General features: G+C 42.8%; 1 protein-coding gene across 1 annotated transcript in view; it reads left to right on the forward strand.

Annotated features, from left to right (window-relative positions):
- The first annotated feature begins 9919 nt into the window (after positions 1–9919).
- Positions 9920–20545, forward strand: part of Psmf1 (proteasome inhibitor subunit 1) — a 22655-nt gene continuing 12029 nt past the window's right edge. Inside the window, exons 1-3 of the mRNA XM_055602617.1 lie at positions 9920–10206; positions 16094–16246; positions 17436–17518. Coding sequence (XP_055458592.1) covers positions 10078–10206; positions 16094–16246; positions 17436–17518 — 365 coding nt within the window. The 5' untranslated portion in view covers positions 9920–10077. The remainder of the gene's footprint in view (positions 10207–16093; positions 16247–17435; positions 17519–20545) is intronic.

Here is a 20545-nt window from a genome sequence, read left to right on the forward strand (position 1 = left end):
CCTCTAGAAGATCTTTTATTGTAGAGAATTGTTTTAGCGATTCTGGGTTTCTTGTTATCCCATAAGAAGTTGAAAAATGTAAATAATTGTGTTGGTAACTTGACAGGAATTGCATTAAATCTGTAGATTTCTTTTACTAAGATGGCCATTTTTACTATGTTAATCCTGCCAAGCCATGAGCATTGGAGATCTTTCCATCTTCTGATATCTTCTTCTATTTCTTCAGAGACTGAAAGGTTTTTTTAATGTATATACAAGTCTTTGACTTGCATGGTTAGAGTCACAGGAACGTACTTTCTGCCTTTTGTGGCTATTATGAAGGGTGTTGTTTCCCTAATTTTTTTCTCAGCCCGTTTGTCTTTTGTACACAGGAGGGCTACTGGTTTTTTGAGTTCATTTGGTATCCAGACACTGATACCAAAGCTGAAGGTGTTTATCAGCTGTAGGAGTTTTCTAGTAGAATTTTTGGGGTCACTCATGTATATTATCATATTATCTGCAAATAGAGATACTTTGACTTCTTCGTTTCTGAACTGAATCCTCTTGATCTCCTTTAATTGTCTTATTGCTTTAGTGAGGGTTTCAAGTGATATGTTGAAGAGTATGGAAAAAGTGGACTGCCTTGCCTTTTCCCTGATTTCAGCGGGATTGATTTAAGTTTCTCTCCATCTAGTTTGATGTTGGCTATAAGCTTGCTGTATATTGCCTTTACTATGTTTAGGTAAGTGCCTTGTATCCCTGATCTCTCCTGGACTATAAACATAAATGAATGTTGGATTTTATAAAATGTTTTTTCAGCATCTAAGTAGATTTTCATGTGGGGTTTTTTTCTTTTAGTTTGTTTATATAGTGGATTACATTGATGGATTTCCATATATTGAACCACCCTTGCATGACTGGGATGAAGCCTACTTAGTCATGGTGGATGTTATCTTTGATGTGTTCTTAGATTCGGTTTGCAAGTATTTTATTGAGTCTTTTTACATCAATGTTCATAAGAGAAATTGGCCTAAAATTCTTTCTTGGTTGAGTCTGTGTGGGGTTTAGATATCAAGGTGACTGTGGCTTCATAAAATGAGTTTGGTCATCTTCTTTCTGTTTCTGTTTTGTGGAATACTTTGAAGAGTATTGGTGTTAGCTCTCCTTTAAGGTCTGGTAGAATTCGGCACTAAAACCATCTGGCCCTGGCCTTTTTTTGGGATGCAAGACTTTTGATGAGAGCTTCTATTTCCTTAGGGGATATAGGACTATTTATTTGATTTACCTGGTCTTGGTTCAGCTTTGGCTAGTGGAATTGATCAAGAAAATTGTCTATTTCATTTAGATTTTCAATTTTTTAAAAAATAAAATTTATATTTTAGCATAAGAGACATCTTTGTAGTGACGTTTAGAAAAACAATTCAATGAATGACAATGTTTATGGCTATGTTAATGATTGAATTCCCTTCTGCTTTTTTCTTCACAGTTTAAATGCTGTGGCTTGGCCAAAGGAGTTGCATACTAGGAAATTATTTTTCAAGATGCAAAAGAGTAATGTCAACAGAATGTAAACAGAATCTCCTTGTTCATCTTATCAGGAAAATAGTGTTCAAATTTTGTGGCATACAGGCTTTTGAAGTAAGACCTAATGATTGTATGGATTGCCCATACAAAAAAAGGCCCAGCTCTGCAGGAAACAGGTCAGTTACCTGGTATATATATATATATATATATATATATATATATATATATATATATATTGGTATATATATATATATATATATAAAGAGAGGGAAAGAGATGGCTATTGGAGGCTATATATATATATATATATATATATATATTAAGAGAGGGAAAGAGATGGCTATTGGAGGCTAGAAAAGAGACTGTATTTCATATTCCCCCTCCGTGGACTACTAAACAACTGAGAGAATTTTTAGGTACAGTAGGGTTTTGCTGGCTGTGGATTCCGGGATTTGCCAAGATGGCAGCCCCTCTGTATGCCCTTACAAAGGGCAATGACACTTTCATCTGGGGAAAGAATGAACAAGCTGTATTTGATTATATCAAACAAGCCTTAATGTCGGCCCCAGCATTGGGACCCCCTGATGTAACCAAACCCTTCCATATCTATGTGGCTGAGAATCGGGGAATGGCCAAAGGGGTGCTAACACAGGAAATTGGACCCTGGAAGAGACCGGTAGCCTATCTATCCAAAAAGCTTGATTCAGTAGCGGCAGGATGGCCAAGCTGCCTGCGAATAGTAGCGGCAGTGGCGGCACTAGTAAAAGATGCAGACAAACTGACTCTGGGACAGGACCTCCCCATCTATGCTCCTCATACCCTTGAGAGTGTCATAAGGCAGCCACCTGATCACTGGCTCACGAAGCCCGCATGACGCATTACCAGGCTTTGCTCTTGAATAACAATAGAGTCACCTTTGCCCTGGCTATGAGGCTAAACCCTGCCACCTTATTGCCAGATCCAGAAATCCAGCGGAGCATGATTGTTTGCAGTGAAAGGGTTAGACTAACTTTGTAACCTGTATGTCTTCTAAAGCCTATAGTTTTGAGGTTTAGGTCCAGGTTAAGCTAAAGCCTCTTAGTACCTTTCCAGAGAATGGAGAAATGTGACCCTATCTGTGAGGACAGATATAAAAAAAGTGAGCAAGCAATGTCCTTCACTCAGTAAAAAGAAGGACCAGACCCTTGTCTTCAAGATAGTGTTTCTTAGCAACCAACCCAGACGGCCTCAATCCTTCTTCTGAGTAGCTCCTGACCTCCAAGCCAAAAGTCCGCAGCCCCAATCTTCAAGGATGAGCTAACCATCCCCACCTTCAATTGCAGCTGCATCCACACTTGGCAGGACTGGCCAAGCTTGAGCATCTAAGACTAACCAATTATCTTACTTTATAGCTTCCTCATCCAATCCTAAATTGCCAAAACTGCAACTTCAAATTTCCCGCAATTTTTCTTTTAAAAACCTAAGGTCTTTGTCTCCCAGTGCCACTCTTTGCTGACCGGCAGGGGTGACCCCATTGTGCAATGGTTAAATTAAACCTCTTGCTTTTACAGGGAGTCGTGGTCTGTGGGAGTTTCTAGGAAGGGCCCGATCTTGAACTCCTGAGCTGTAAGACCCCAGGTCTTACAAAAGGTTCTAGCAGAGGAACAGGGATGGCAAAAGGACTTGAAAGATCAGCCTCTGCCTGATGCCGAGGTGACATACTGTATGGATGAAGGCAGTTTTTTGGAGAATGGGAAGAGAAAGGCAGGGGGGCAGCGGTGGTAGATGAACATAAGGTAATATGGGCCCAGGCATTGCCGGGGGGCACTTCTGCTCAGCGAGCTGAATTGATTGCTTTAACCCAGGCATTAACTCTGGGAAGGGGTAAAAAGATAAACATCTACACTGATAGTTGGTACGCCTTTGCAACAGCCCATGTGCACGGGGCCATTTACCAGCAGAGAGGCCTGCTAACATACGCTGGTAAAGAGATAAAAAATAAAAATGAGATTCTGGCTTTGCTCAATGCCTTGTTGCTGCCCGACAAGGTATGCATTATTCATTGCCCAGTACATCAGAAGGGGACTTCCAAGGCAGTAAAGGGGAATAATATGGCCGATTAGGAGGCTAAAGCAGCTGCTAGAGGAAACTCTGTCCCAGTGGTACTAACTGCTGAACTGCCCAGAGAAGAATGACTAAACTACTCAGAAAGTGACTTAAAGTTAATATGGTAAAAACAGGGGATATTTGACATTGGTGTGGGGGCATGGATTGACTCTAAAGGTAAGATCATTATACCACAGGAAGACATTGAGAGATTAGTAACTCAGATGCATAAGTGGACTCACTTGGGGGCAAAGAAATTGGCTGAAGTTGCCCGCCAAACCCAGTACCGAATACTAAACCTCACCGCCCTGACTGAGAGAGTGACTAGGGCGTGTGAACCTTGCCAGAGGGTAAACACAGGTAAGAGTTTCCAGAGCCCAGGGAAGCGGGTGAGAGGAACTAGACCCAGAATGTATTGGGAAGTGGATTTCACTGAAAATAAACCAGCCAGGTATGGCAATAAATATCTCCTGGTTTTTGTGGACACTTTCTCTGGATGGGTGGAAGCTTTTCCCACAAAGAAAGAAACCACTCTGGTCGTGGCCAAAAAGATTCTGGAAGACATTTTTCCTCAGTTCAGTATTTCAAAGGCAATTGGGTCAGACAATGGGCTAGCCTTCGTTGCTCAGGTAAGCCAGGAGGTGGCCAGGTTTCTGGGGCTTGATTGGAAGTTACCCTGTGCTTGTAGACCCCAAAGTTCAGGACAGGTAGAGAGAATGAATAGAACTCTAAAAAAGACTCCCACCAAATTGACCATGGAGACTGGCGGTGACTGGGTGGTGCTCCTTCCCTTGGTCCTCTTTAGAGTCAGAAATACTCCCTCACTACTAGGCTTAACGCCCTTCTAACTACTATATTGGGTTCCTGCTCCACTGACTCTTCTTGGGGACCCCCTTGACATAACTAGTGGTAACTCTGACTTGTTGTCCAGGCTGAAAGGACTGCAGCTTATTCAGAAAGAGATTTGGAGAAAGGTTGGCAGCGCATATGTGCCCAGGTCCTTGGAGGTGCCCCAGCAGTTCCAGGTTGGAGATCTGGTGTACATGCAATGACACTGCAGCCAAAATCTGGAACCTAGGTGGAAGGGTCCTTATTACGTCCTACCCACCACCCCAACAGCCGTCAAAGTAGAGGGCATCGCAGCTTGGATCCATGTGTCACACATCAAGACTGCCGACACTGGAAAATCCAAGCCTCCAGCAACCCATTAAAACTGAAACTCATCAGAGACAATGAACTCTCCGACCAGTAAAGTGGACAGACAATGGTACCTCTGGGTGGTGCTGTTTGTACTCAATTGGGTAACTATTGACGGGAGTTTTAGCGATCCTCACCAGGCTTGCAAGGCCCTGGAGCAATGTATGGTAAACCCTGTGATTGCAAGAGTGGGGTGATGAATGCCAGAGCCTTACTAAATGGTGAGATTTGGGGGCCCAACAAGGCCTATGCTCAAGTTGAGTGTGGCGATAAATGGGCATAAAGAGCCCTACAACCTTCAGGGAGCACTCCAAGTTTAGAATGGCATTGTGTAACCAAGCCTAAAATGATTCCTTATGTAAATGGGCGCCCCAGCCCTTGCCCTTGTGATACCTATCAACAGGCTGTGCATAGCAGTTGCTATGGGGTTGTGCAACAATGTACTGGAAAAGATAACACCACCTGTTTCACTGCCATATTGAACCAAGTCAGGGGGCCATGAGGATAGACGATTGGTCCCATGACATGCCAAGAGGAGGCCATGGATCTCAATTATTCCAAGCCCCTTGTTCGGGGATGGTAGAGAAGCCTGTATGCTGGAGTAAGATACCTCCCATTCACCTCTCAGACAGAGGAGGGCTGCAGGATCAGGTCAGACAAAAACAGGTTAAACAACGCATTGAAGAGTTAATAGAAAAAGAATACCCGTCCCTCGATTACCACCCTCTGGTTCTTCCTGATAGTAGAGGAAACTTTATTTTAGACCCTCAGGTCTTACAGTAGATAGTTATAATCACAGCACTGGGAAGGCAGGAACAGGCCAATACCTCAAAGTCACTGGCTGGTCAGCTTACTGAATGAGCAAGCCCCAACTCCCATTTAGAGGCCCTGTCTCAAAAAATCAAGGTAGACAGCTGTTCGAGAATGACAATAGAGGCTCTTCTCTGGACTCCAACACAAACATACACACACAAATGCACACCTGTATACTTACATACACAAACATGCATGCACACACATGGGGGAAGAGAGGGAGAGAGAAGATCAAACAGAGTAAAAAAGCAACCTGCAAAAAGGGAGGGAGTATTTGTAAATCATGCAGTTGATATGGAATAACACTTAAAACATATGGGGAAAAAATCCTGAAAAGCAATCAGAAAACAAGCCAAGACTTTAAACAGACATTTCTCCAAATAGGAGCCACACCAGAGGATGTTCAGCATCACAGAGCATGAGAGAAATGCAAATCAAAACCACAATAAATGCCAAAATGAAACCTAATACTGTGTATCCTAAGAAAAGAATATCACTTCATACCCATTTGGGTGACTCCTATCAGATGTGTCCATACTGAAACCTTTATGCACTGTATATGAGACTAAAAAGTAGTATAGACCTGGGTAAACACTATGTGGTGGTCCTCATAAGCTTAAAAATTAAGGGATGGGCTACATGGTAGCATGCCCCAAGCCCTGGACCCTATCTCCAGCATCACATAAATGAAATATGGTGGCACTCACCTGTAATTCCAGTATTCTGGAGGATCAGAAGTTCTAGGTCTTATATAAGTTTGAGGCCAGCCTGAGATACATAAAACCCTGTTTTAAAAATAGAAATTATGTATAATTCCACAATTCCATTTTTAGGTTTAAACCCCTAAAAAATAGAAAGCAGAGTCTTGAAGTCACACGTGTTCACCCATCTCTGTGTTGCCCACAGAGTCAAATTCATAGAGATAGAAAGTAGAATAGTGGCTGCCACCCACTGACAGGAGATGTGGGAGATTAGTGTTGAATGAACAGAGTTTCAGTCTGGCAAAATGAAAAGCCTGGAGCTGAAGGGTGGTGACACTTACACAGTACAAATTCCCCTGGTGTCACTAAATTGTGTGATTACAAATTATTGAAATGACAAATAAACTCTGTTCTGTGTGTTTGGCCACAATAAAAAAAATCTTTGAAAAACTAATAGTATTAAATTAAAATTATATTTCAAAAGAAAGTTGTTGTTTGCTCTTAGTGGCAATTATGTTGTATATCCAGAGGCAAAGGGGATGGGAAGCCCTGGTTTCTAGGCAGCCATTTGGTGGAAGTACAGAACAATATCTATTATAAAGAGCTCTCTGGAGAAGGTGAGTGGCTGAGCTGAAGCCAAAGGAAAACGATGCTGGCTGGACTCCTCCTTATTGTTTCCATTGCCTGTCCTATAGCTCATCTCTTGACAGTTTCCAAGAGAGCACAGAGCTTGGAATGTACACAGTGCTGTCACTTGGCAACCAGGAACTGGTGGCTGCAGCCTCCTACCAGTTCTTCCTGTCATCCTGTGCCCTTATCTGTCATGGGCCTTTTCCACCCAGGTTGACAGGTGTCAACCTGCGTACCTCCCACCTGCTCGTGTCCTAGCTTCTCCCAGGTCTTCCAGGGCAGACTGGGATCCTTGCTGATGTAGGTAAGTCCACAGAAACATCTAGATGGACCAGGGAAGGTAGAAAGAACTTCTAGTTCAGAGAATCCTCTCACTTGTTCCTGTGGGTGGAAGGTACTGGGATCGGGATGGACAGAACACAGCCAGGCCCTCAGGGGACTTACAGGCTGGTGCAAGAGGCAGAGCTCAGCTCTGGTCTTTCAGTATGCTAATGTCTTTCCCAAGCTGACTCCTGAGACAACAGACTTTCTGTGCACAAGGCACCCTTTGCTGGGGATAGGAGGACAACAGCAGATACCATTCCCTGCTCATCTCGGCCGTCACCTGTAAGCACCAAAGCCACTTCCTCTGAATTCTGTAACACTCTACCTGAGGGTTTTCCAGAATTCTAGAAGTAGCTCTTATCTGAGTGAAACACTATCCCAGATCCCCAGTCCTGAGTTGGATAGCTCTGAAATCTCTCTCCTCCTTGTTCCAGCAAGTGTGAGCTCCAGCAGAGGCTTGCTCAGGCATCTCCTTTAGGCCAGCCTTCCTGCTAGGTATTGAATCAGCTCCCACATAAGTCAAAACAGGATCTCCTGTAGCCCAGGACAGTCTTGAGCTCATCATGAATCTGAGATTGGCCTTTAAACGCTGTATCCTCTGTCTCTTCTTCCCAAGTCTTGGGATTATAGACACCACATCTTTAGCATTGGCTTTCGGAGGAAGCCACAGTAATATAGGCAATGGTGTATAAAAAAAAAAGGGAGGCATGTGAGCAGCAAGCCACATGATATGCAAAACTGTGTGGAACCAAGGCTGAGAGAACCGGTGGCTCAAGAAGAGAGAGGTTCCACGGCAAAACTAACAGACAAACAAAATCAAACAACAAAACACACACACACCAGCAGGAGAAAAACTTAAAAGCACTAATAACACTGACCAAAAGTCTAGCCCTCCTTTTATTATCATCACAAACCAGCAATTTTAACTTACTTCAGTGATAAAATTCTCCTCCCTACTGGGGCGGATAGCTTTCTCTGTTGCATGCCCATCCCCTTGACATGCCGCCAACTGCTAGAGCACAGTGTAGAGTAGTGGATATCAACATTCCTAATGCTGTGACCCTTTAGTACAGTTTCTCATGTTGTGGTGACCCCCAACCATAAAACTATTTCATAAAACTATTTCACTACTTCAAAACTGTAATTTTGCTTCTGCTATGAATCGTAATGTTAAGTATTTGATTTGCAGGGTATCTGATATGCAACCCTGTGAGGGGTCATGACCCACAGGTTGAGAACTACAGGTGTAGGGAGTAAAGATGCACAAGAGATGAGCAAGGCAGTGTTGATTCTGCAGCCCCACAGGGATGGCTGCGCTTCCCGCCACAGTGCCTTTGCACATGCTGTTCTCTTTCACAGGAACATTTCTTTATTCTTCCGTAAGAGTTCTGTACAGTTGGCCATCTTTTCTCTAAGAAGCCCTTCCTGACCCTCACTTTAATCATATGCTTCCTGTGGGTTTGTGCGGGCCTCAGAGCACTTCCAAAATGGCAGCTTTCACACTGGATTGCTTTTATCTTAACACACACACACACACTAGACAATTCTATCAGGTCAGGCCCTGTTGCTTGTTCACCTAATTATGAGAGCTGAGGGAAGTAAAGGAAGTCAGAACAGGGGTGAAAGGATGCTTGGAGGTGACATCAGAAAGGCATAAGAGGAGTGTGTGGAGTAAGAGAGTGGCAGACCTAGACTGAACTTTGTGGTGGAACTTTGGGCGGTTTGGACCTAAGAAGCATAGTGTTCCCTGTGTTTTAATCAAATCCCTCTGTAGGGTGAAAACAGTGTAGCAGAAACAGCCAGTTCCCCGGCACCAAAATAAAAGATGACAATTGGGCCATGGTATCAACCAGAATGGGAAGTTTTGACTATAAAAAATATATATTGAACTTTTAAAATTTTGAAGAAATAAGAGGTGGTAAAAATCTTGTTGGAGATAGGTGAACAAGTGGCTGACATTTGGCAATTAACTCATGGGCTTCAACTGTGGTCAAAAGCTGTGTTTTCTTGGGTACAGTCACGTCAACTCTCTGGTCTGTTTTGTCACTTGCAAAGTGAGGATGTGTAATAAAATATACTCCGTGAATTTGTTGAGAGGGATATAAAGATTTCTGCACAGGATTTATCATGCAATCAACATATATATTATATATAGATTTATATATAACTTTGTATATTATATTTATATATTATGTATAGATTTATATATTACATATAATTATATATATAATTATATATATTTATTTAACTCTAGAAGCCAAATTACGCTCCCAGGAGCAAGTCTACCGCTCACTGGCTGACTGTGACATAATTTCCAAATCTACAGAGTGGTGTAATACTGTCCTTAATACCAACTGCATGAGATTGGATCTGAAGAGTTCAATAAATGCATCCACGTTTAGCGTGCAGAATAAGGTGCTAAGCCAGATTGTGTAAAATCTTCCCTAACCTAGTACACACTCCACTTTGCAGATGAGAAGTCTGCTGTAGTTGGCAGCAGGTGGCCTCTCCCCAGGGATTACCAGCCTGGCACTTGGCAGTCAGTCTGCTGTGCGCAGAAGCAGAATAAGGCTTTGACAAGCAGTGCGCGGGACTAGCGGAACCTTCTAGTTTGGCGCCGGCGTTTCCAGCCGGGAGCGCCTACAAATACGAGAGCGATTTCCGGCCCAGGTTCCTGCGTTTCCGCGCAGGTGCGGACAGAGCCGAAAGCGAAGCTTGCGCCTCGGGGCGTTGCCGCCACTCGCAGTCCCTCTCTTCTTAAGCGGAGCGGTTTGCTGCAAAGTCCCCTAATTTTCTTCCTTCCCCACAGAAGCCGCGAGCGTCCATGGCGGGCTTAGAGGTTCTCTTCGCATCGGCGGCGCCGGCCATCAGCTGTTCGCAGGACGCACTCGTCTGCTTCCTCCACTGGGAAGTGGTGACAAACGGCTACTATGGCTTGGGCACCGGCGACCAGGTACGCTGCGGAGCCAGCCTGGGTGGAGGGGAATCTGAAACCAGAGGCCTAAAGGCTTTGTCTGACCTTGCCAAACCAGGGCCCGAGGCTTCTGACGCCGCACTTCTGCGCTCCTGGCGCTTGTGCAACAGCTGGCACAGTGTATGTATAAACCCGAGAACGGAAAGGTCCCGGAACAGCCCAGCAGTCGCTCAGGCAGTGTCGTGTGGCTAGGAGCTTCCTCAAGGTCCTCATTCACCCGATTTCCCCAAAGCATCTTTATCGTACAGTCATGGCGTGGAATACTCAGTGCTATGCACCCAACTAAGTAACCCCCAGACACTTGGGTCCAAGCACAAATATGGCAGTGAACTGTGGCCCACTCAGCCGTATTCTAGGACCCCTTCTTCACCACTTAGCATGATGGACCAACCACAGCCCAAGCTTCTAGAAACAGCACCTTCCTAGCAACTTCATACACATACCTTGGTTGTGAAATGTCTTACTAGACTCGCACCTACTCTCCCATCTCCAGATTCTGGCTCTTAACTGATGGTGCCTTGTTGACACCCCCTTAACATCACATTCTCTGCCCTAGCATTCTCCTTTTCTCTGCCCCTTCCTCATAATCCTCTCACTCCATGTCTGCCTGTATGTTAGGTTTTTGGGTGAACTGGCTCTGGTCCCCTTACTGCCCCTTCATTTCCTATCTGTCTCACCAGAGAAAATAGCTTCCCAGCTACAATAAAATATGTTTGAGTCCACATAATAATGTTTGAGGACTCGGAACTCTAGGCCTGCCCCACTGTGTCACTGTCTTGGCACTAAGAACTCAGGCCAATTCTGGAAAGAAGGCCTCCCACACTCCTTGGATTTTATAGTGAGATATTAGTCTTTTGCTCATTTCTCTCTGCATCAGTTTCCAAACCCCTAAATATTTTCAGCTTCTTAGATATACGGCAGTCTTAGTATTTTTCCTTCCTAACAAAGCTTTATAGATCCACTTGCAGACACACTTTGAACATCCTAAGCACTAACCAGGCATGTCCCTGCTGCTGCTCCATTCCTGTCTGACCTATACAACTGAGGACTCAGATCATTCTACCCCTTTCACACTTTACCCATATCGAAAGAATCAATACACAAACATTTTTACTGATTTCTCTCCTCTCCCCTTCCCCATATTCTCTCCCTTTGTACCTCAAGTAGCTCCTCAGGACTTGAAGATGCAGGATACAGACATCTTTGGGAAGGACAAGGAGCCTGGGGAATGGGAATTTTGGACAGCATTGCCTGCTGACCCACTGTCTACCTCAATACTAACTCCTGCATGCCCTTAGAGGGGACAGTGTTTGGATTTCAGGTTAGAGTGTTGCATTTGTTTCTTGCTGCCCGTCTTCTAAAGTGGCCCAGGTTGCACTTGTCCTCTACTCACTGCTGATGAGGTGCTCTCATTCAGAATAGAAGCAAAATAAATAAATAAATAAATAAAAAGGAGGCAACTTTCCTGTTAATTTATTTATTAGAAAATTTTATTTTCCAGCTTGGAGCCAGCAAACTAATAATGCTTGCCAGACTCTGATGATATTTGTGTTGTCTCTCTAGCTGCTTCATGCCACCCACCTTCTGTGGGTGATAAGAGGGAAAGAAAGTATGTACTTGACCATGTAATACTGACTCAGCAGTTAAATAGAGAGCTGTATTGTCCACTTTCTCTTTGGTTTTGTCTCTAGTGCTCTAGAGCTGTGCATATAAGGTTTGATTTGAAAAACAAAGTATTCGTTGACTTGAACAAAAATATGTCATTGGTTTGGTCTCCTATTGAGGTCATGCCTACTCTCCATAAGAATTCTATAGCTGTGTGATGTGACTTAAGTGGCAAGGGCATGGAGATGGCCATAGACGTGAGTTAGAAAATTTGGCTTTCTGAAGATTATAAAGAAAGAGAAATGGTCTGTTTATGTGTGCGGTTTTGTCTGGTTGGTTTGGTTGGTTGGTTGCATTCTAGCTTAGAGGCCCTGGGTTGAGCTCAGTGACTGTTAAAGAATGTTTCTAGCCTCAGGATTTTGCCTAAAATGGCAGTTACCTTTACATTCTTAGGGCCAGTCTGTCTGGGAAAAATCTGCAACCTGACCTGTTCTGACCTTTAATAGGCCTCAGCACCTCTCAGGCCTTAGAGTCTTCATCTGAGGGAGTTAAATTATAAAAGCATATGTTTTGGTTACTTGCCAACCATAGCCTCTGGGACACTTGATATTTCATATCAAGGTGCAGAGGGCAGCCACGTGATGTGTTGGACCTGTCCAGTGTCTGTTTTCTGTGGAACATCAGCCTTAATCACAGTGACGCATCAGCTTTAACTGACCCCAGCAATTCTGTCTTGCTCTGGAGTGAAGGTGTTGAGGTGGAAAGCAGAACAGGTTGTCTTTAAGCCAGGACAGCATGCTGGTAGGACAGATGTTGTACATGGAAGACAGGAAAACATCAAAGGACATAGATAAGGTATGTCACCCCTGGCTTATGTAACCCTTAAAATCCACAACACTATAGGAAGTTGCCCAGTTTAGGCAAGGGAGTAGTTTCTCAGAGCTGTGGTTGGTTTTACTTTTGTTTTCTCATCACTCTCCTTTCTCTGCTTAAGGCCTGTAGTTTTATTGTCACCTAGCCAAGTTTGATTAGGACTCCTCTGCCAAAGGATTTCCAAGCACCAGAGGTGGCCTTCCCTTGTACTTGCTTTGTAAAGTCCTTTATGTCTGAACCTTGTCAGTTTTCTCCATCTCTAGCCTCACTCCTTCCCACCATATTCTCATGAACACAGCTTGTTGTCATGCTGTTCTGTGTTGACAGTATAAGTATGGTATTTAAAGATTTTTTTTTTCATAAATGGTATTGGACCATAAACTGTTTTTCCAGCTCCTCCTTTTCCCCCTCTAAATTCCCACTTCATGAGTCCCTCTCTATACTCCTGTTATAACCCACAGCTTCCTGCTGAAATATTGCTTATCTTGTTGACTTGATCTTATACAGGTAACCATATTGCTGTGAGTTCATGAGCACAATAGCCATGATGTGTCCAGGGGAGGACAGTATTTCATAGAATTCCTCATCTCCTGCTCTTAGATTCCTTTTGCCATTACACATATATAAAGTTTTTCTTATGGTGCTATAATTAGATCTAGTGTATTCCTTCTAATTGCCATGGAATATGCCACTGTCAGCATATTGTGCATTTTACCTCTGCTTTGGTTGCTCAAGCCCAAGCTAAGATGAAGATCTTCATCTCTTATCAGGTCTCCATGCGTCTCCACAGGTTACTTCTAGGAGGACATTTGAGTCTTGGCTCATAGGCTAAGCTAATAGTACCAAATACTGCTAGATGGCAACCCAAAAGGCCTGTAAGTTTAAATTTTCTCAAGTAGTATCTGAAGGTCTACTTGTGCCCAGTCAAACTCGTAGTCCTAGGCTGATGGATAGATGTAACCTAGATCTCATTATTTCAGTGCACTTCTCTGATAGCTAATAAATTTGGGAAAACAAACAAACAAAAATCCTTTTTATACTGTTAGCTGCTCTTATTATTGTTTGTTTTCCAAGCCTCCCTTATGGGCTTGTGTTTCCTTTTAGCTGTAGCATCTGTGGCTGAAGCTTTAAGTTATGGGTTGCCTCACAAATGGCATTGTGTTTCTTTTAAGGGTCCTGCTTAAGAACGTTCTTCCCCACCTGAGCATCACTGTGCTTGATTTTTACTATAATTGGAGAACTGTTCTCATACTTTAATGTATGAAAGGGAATGTTTTGGTTAGTTGAGGCATTTGGGGGTTTTTGTTTGTTTGTTTGTTTTTGTTTTTTTATTTGTTTAATTTTGGTGGTAGTTGGGGGTCAACTTAACACAAGCTAGAGTTACATGGGAAGAGGAAACCTCACTGAGAAAATACCTCCATAAGATTGACCTAAGATAGGTAAGTCTGTAGGTCATTTTCTTAATTAACGATTGATGTGAGAGAGAGGGCCCAGGTCCCTGTTTAGGTGGTTCTGGGGTATATATAAAGCAACATGAACAAGCCAAAAAGCGGTGCTCTTCATAGTTCCTGCTTCAGTTCCTGCCCTTACTTACTTCTATGCTAGACTGTAGTGTAGAAAAATAAAGTAACAAAGTAAATAAAAATAAACCCTTTCCTCCCCTAGTTACAAGTTATGGTGTTTTATCACAACAATAGAAGTCATAACTAAAACAGGGAAATCTTAGAATTATTAAATAGGAAAAGAAAGGAGACTATCATAATGAATACACATGAAGATATATTTTACAATCCACTGGATTAGCAAAAACAAACAAGTAAGTAATAGTAATGCTGCAAGCTGTTTGTAGCACCAGGAGCTCACATATTGAAAGTTGAGAGTTCCCGTCACTATTTGGTACACAGTTTGCTTTTATCTTATAAAAGTTCATCCTCTGGGCATGCCAGATGTGTACACCTATATCCTCATAGCAGCATTGTTTATAGTGGAAAAAGAAATCAAGTAGAAGTACTTCTAATGTCCATCAGCCAGTGAAATTGTAAATCATAGCACATTCATTTAATGGAACACTGTATAGAATCATAGAATCGTTTGATGGAACACTGTATAGTTGTGTATGTAGATCAGCTACAGAATCATCTACATGGATCACCTTCCCAAAACAACACTGGATAAAAAGGGCAAGTGTCGGGCCAAGAAAATGGCTCAGTCGGTGAAGTGCCTACCTTGAAAGCATGAGTACCTGAGTGAAAATTCCTAGTATTCATATAAAAGCCAGGCATAGTGTTGAGTAGAGGAAGAGGCACATCCCTGGAGCTCATTGGCCAGTCCTAGCTGAATGGTTGCCCTCCAGGTTCAGTGAGAAAATAAGGTGGAAAGCCATTGAATTCACAAGCATTGGGATGGATGGATAGACGGATGGGTCGATAGATTATATTTTATTTGAATATATATTTAGTTTACTTAATGTGTATGCATGTTTTGTCTGATGTATGTCTGTGTATCTTGTGTCTGTCTGGTACCCACTGAGTCCAGAAGAAGGTTCCAGATCCCTAGGGACTGAAGTTACAGATAGTCGAAAAGCCTCCATGTAGGTACTGGGAGTCAAATTGGTTCCTCTGGAAGAGCAGCCAGGCTGAGCTGTATCTCCAGCCCCCTGAAGCAGTATATTTTTATATCTGCATTTAGTGATGCAATATGAAGGAAAAGTAAAAAAGATAATACAAATACGGGATATTGGTTACTCTTGAGGACAGAGATCTTCCCTGGAGTGCACAGGCTCTAGTAATAATTCTTAGTGACTGATGACATGAATCTCCTGTGCAGGTAGTGACTACATAAGCATCTGTTTTGTAACTTTTAAATCTTGTTTGTGTGCTGCAATTGGACTGTATGTTCATGATTTTTATCAAACCACTACAATTGATTAGAGAGCCTCTGTTAGGATCTGTGCTTTCAGTTATTTTGTGATCCTATTACAGATAGCCCAAAGTCTGAACTGTAGAAAATACTGCTTTTAATTTCACACTGGTTTTAGGTTTGTTAGGATGGAAGAGAAGAGATGACGATTAAGCCAAGGCTATAGTTATTTTAATTTTAAATTTTGGTTCTAGGAATTAAACTTAGGTCCTCACACATGCTAGGCAAGCACTCTCCTGCTTAGCTATATTCCTAGCCCAAGGCCTCAGATCCCTAACATGTCCCTTCTGTGTTCCCAGGGCAGTCAAATAGCTGAGTGAGAGTGCTGGTCCCCAGACCTCTAACCAGCTGTGTGTCCTGGACACATAACTGATGCGAGGGTGGGGTTAGGTCATGGGCAATACAGTCCTTTATAGTTCTGTGTTCAGAGGCCAAGATCTGCCTTTTCTCAACTCTGGTGTCTTCTCAGGCAGGTCCCAGTGATAAGAAGTCAGAACTACTGCCAACTACGTGGAACAGCAATAAAGAACTATATGTCCTCCGGTATGAGTCTAAGGATGGGGCCAGAAAACTCCTCCTGAAAGCTGTCTCTGTGGAGAATGGCATGATCATCAACGTGCTGGTGCGTCTGAAGCCGGGTTCTGTAATAGCATAGGGTTGAGATGCCTCTTTAGAAGCTCATTTAACAGTGGATTCAGAAATGTCCCCAAAGTTTTTACCTAGTAATTCCACTTTGGGCATTTCTTTTGAGGTGAGAAACCATAGTATATGTAGAAAAGCTTTGTGCACAAAGGTGTTCATTGCCTGTATTTTGTAGAAAAGGGACTTCCTGTCCGCAGCAATACTCACTCAGTGAAACCACAGAAAATAAAGACAGTTGTAGTCTCAGCAGCTCTTTTATTTCTTAGGGGAGAGGTTTGACTGCCTTGGGCCCTTTACATTTCGAGTTTCTTGCCCTGGAGACTACCCCCTCTATCACATCATGCACATGCATACATACCCTCTGCCATCATTCCTTTAGTGGCCACCCCCGCCCAGGGGTAGATCTCTCTCTGTCTCTCTCTGTGTGTTCAGTCCTGCCTGTCCCCACCTGCCAGACACATATAAATGATGGCTTTCTGCTGTTTATTTTCTATTTGATACATATAATGTCTTATATTTATGTGCTTAGTTATGTTCTGCTTTAATGCCTGTATTTTTCCCCTGACATGTGAGCACCTTGAGGTAGATGACATTTTTTTCTGTTTCATTTTGTCTTGGTTGTTCGTATGTGCACACGAAAGTATCTGGCTGTATTATTTGTACTTGGCTTTTTCCATTCAGTATGTTTTGGAGGTCTTTACATCATACTTATAGATATACATCATTCTCATTCATTAATATATATTAGTTTGCTGTCCTTTCCATTACTTACGAACATTTAGTTCTTTTCTAAGAACTGGGTTCTTAGTTGCAAACAATCAATTCCTTCAGGTTAATTTATACAGATTAAAAGAAATAGTTCTTTAAAGTAGGTTCAAAGCTAAGCTTCCAAAAACAGTACCCCAAATGCTAGAAACCACTATTGCTTGTCCCCTTCCAGGCTTCGGTGTTGGTTAGTACTGACAGTCTGGAATGCTCCATGCAGTGACTCCTGCAGCCTTGATACTCCCCTCATGAGCAAGTTGACGGCTCTTAGTTGGGACTGTGTTTGTGTTTAGCTCTAAGTTATGGTTGTGTATTCATTGGGTTCCTGAGTTCCCTGCCTACCTTCCCCAGTGTAAACTGAGGAATATATCCCCATCTCTTATTTTCTGTTTTCACTTTTCTAGGAACATGGCACACAGCAGGTGGCAGACCTGACTCTGAACTTAGATGATTATATTGATGCAGAAGACCTGAGTGATTTCCACAGGTACTTCTAAAGGATGTCTTTTTTATGAGAAAAGACAGAGGAACTCAGTAGCAAGAAATAGGGAATGGTTTTGAAGTGCCCAGAGAACCAAGTATGGTTGACAGAAGAACTTGCCCTCCTAGGCACAGTCAGTTCTCAGTTCTCTTGTTTGTTTGAAGACAAGATTTTTATAGAAAATGCCCCATGAAGTACAGTCATGCATTCAAGAGTCCACAGATGCTACAGTGGCTACAGACTTGGGTCTAGGCTAACTGCTTCAGTCATGAATAAGGTCCTGAGGTGCCAGCAGGTGCATCACTGGGTAGAGACACTTACTGGTGGAGGTGCTTGCGCACAGGCATGACAGCCTGAGTTCTGTCCCTGAATCCTACAGGTGGCAGTAGAGATTGATGACTCTGGAGAGTTGTTTTCTGGTCTCACTTGCACACACAAGCACACACTTTAAAGAAAGAGTAGGTTCCTTATCGAAAATATGCTTAATCAAGTAAGTCTTTGCTCCACTACCAGAGGTTTTTTTTTGTTTTTTTTTTTTTTTTTTTTAAGAAACTTAAGAGCCAAAAGTCAGTTCCCACCTGCCCATTGTTCCATCATCATCTGGCACTCAGTTCTAAGCCATATACCTACACTGATACATCACCTCCACATTGGGGTCACTCTTAGTGTCGTATATTATGTAAGTCTCCGCATACACAGAGTGACATACACAGCATTTCAGTGTCATAGGGCACTGTTTCACACTGTAAGCATCCTTTGTGTTCTACCTGTTCATCTGCCTCCCCCACATCCCTGAGAAATATTCATCCTGGTACTGTCTCCATAGCTTCACCTCTTCCAGAATGTCATGGTTGGAAAAAGAGTCTATACGAACTATCTTCTAAAGTGGTTGTGCTGCTCTGCACTCCTATTGGCAGTGAATAGTTTCCGCTGCCCCACATCCTTGTCAGCATTTGCCAGACTAGCAGTGATGTCACATTGTTTTAAGTGTAGCTCTCTAGAGACGGGTTGTAGGTCATCTTTCCCAGACTTATTTCTCTGTGTAGTTCTTTAATGAGGCTCTTCAGATCCTTTGCTCAGTTTCAACATAGGTCATTCATTCTCTCAGTTTTGAGTTTGTTATATTTGGATGGCAGTCCTTTACTACTAAGTGTTCTTTATGTATTTTCTCCCAGTTTATGGTTTCTCATAAACTTGCTGACATCCTGAGCTTTTAGTTTTGAAATCTGTAGGCTATACAAGAGAGACAGTTTGAGAAAATACACAGTGGGCACCCATATAACCATTACCCAGATTAACCAATTTAACATTTTGCTGCTTTTGCTCCATTTTCTTATGTTGCTTTATATTCTTGAACCATCTGAGGATTATTTAGAGACTTTGTTTTGTGTACTTTGATCCCTAAATGCAACCATGTGTGTGTTGTGTGTGTGAGAGAGAGAGAAGAGAGAGAGAGGTTCATGTGTGAATGCAGGTGTGCGTGCTCTCCAGAAGACAGCCTCAGATGTAAGTCCTCACTTGTCAAGGCTTTCTGTTTTGCAGCTGTGTACGCCAGGCTAGGTGGCACACTAGCTTCAAGGATTCTTCCGTTTCTGCTTCCTATTTTGGTTTGGAATCACTAGGATAGCATATGCATGTTACTGTGTCTGGCTTTATAGGTTCTGGGGATTTGAATTTAGGTCCTCACACTTGAGTGGCAAGTGCTTTACCCTTTTTCCAATACCCCCACCTAAGCAATTTCCTTAGACAAGCAATTTTATAAGGCTGTCATCTTCCTACCTGATAAACTAGGGTCAGATGGTAGGGGAGAAGGACCTCCTCTATCAGACTTGGAAAGAGGCAGAGAGGAGATGAGGGAGGGTAGGATTGGAAGGGAATGGGGGAGGAGGCAACGGCTGGGATACAAAGTAAATAACCTGTTATTAATATAAAAAATAAAAATTATAAAACAAAAAAATTAAAAGGATATCATCTTCTTTAACTTTAAACCAGTTTTCACACGTAGGTATGTAGCATTGGTCTATCATTTAATATGCAGTCCACATTCTGATTTCTTTACCTATCCCAACAGTGTTCTTCAAAGCTGATCTTTTATGTTTTTTTTTTCTTATCCATCTAAGAATTGCATGAATTTTTATGTCATTTTAACTCATTTTAACTAGTATAGTTCCTGGACTTTCTTTCCTCTTTTAAGGGTTGGGGCGGGAAGGTGTCAGAGAAGAGAGTCAGAGTGTCCTCTCTGCCTTTTGTGATCCTGGGGATCAAAGCCTGACCTCATGTTCTGTATGCTTAAATGCCCAAAGGAAGAAATCTGGTCCCAGGAATCATTTCATAAAAACATAGGCTCTGAGAATTGGCTATTGACCACCTCTTTAACACTAGCCTCCTTCTGTCCATCTGCTTCCAGCCTCTCTGTGGTGCTTCTAGCCTCTTCCTTCCATCCCATCCTCCTTCTAGCAGTCATCGAGTAACACCCATCTCTCCTAGCTAGGAATTTGTTCCCCACAGTAATCTCGGTGATTATCTAAGAAGTATGACCCTGACTCACTCCTTTGCCTTCCTCTCTTGGTGTCAGCCAGGACAGTGGGCTGTCCTTTGCCCACTACCAAAATGACATTTGTTCTTCCGGGAAATTCTGTGAGAACTTCTGCTATAGAACAAATGAAAACCCACAAGGAAGATAGATGCCTTCCCATATCACACCTGATTGAAGGGAAAGAGGAGTTCAATTTGCCTCCACCCAGCTTGGGCAGAGACAACAGAGTCCCCTGTGTTCTGTGTGCTAAGTAGGAACATAATCTCTGCTGAGTTGTTTGGGCTGCGATCTCAGATCTTCTGAGCCAAGGCAGCTGCTGTGCCTTTTGGCTTTTTGTTTTGTTTTTGTTTGGTTTATTGGGTTTTGTTTTTTGAGACAAAGTCTCATTCTGTAACCCCTGGCTGGCCTAGAACTCACTCTGTAAACCAAAGTGCCTTTAAATTCACAGAGATCCACCTCCCTCTGCCTCCTAAGTGCTGAGATTAAAGCTACCATGT

The sequence above is a fragment of the Psammomys obesus genome, unplaced genomic scaffold (assembly GCF_907164565.1).
Source record: "Psammomys obesus unplaced genomic scaffold, mPsaObe1.curated_primary_1811, whole genome shotgun sequence".
In the NCBI taxonomy this organism is placed as follows: Eukaryota; Metazoa; Chordata; class Mammalia; order Rodentia; family Muridae; genus Psammomys; species Psammomys obesus.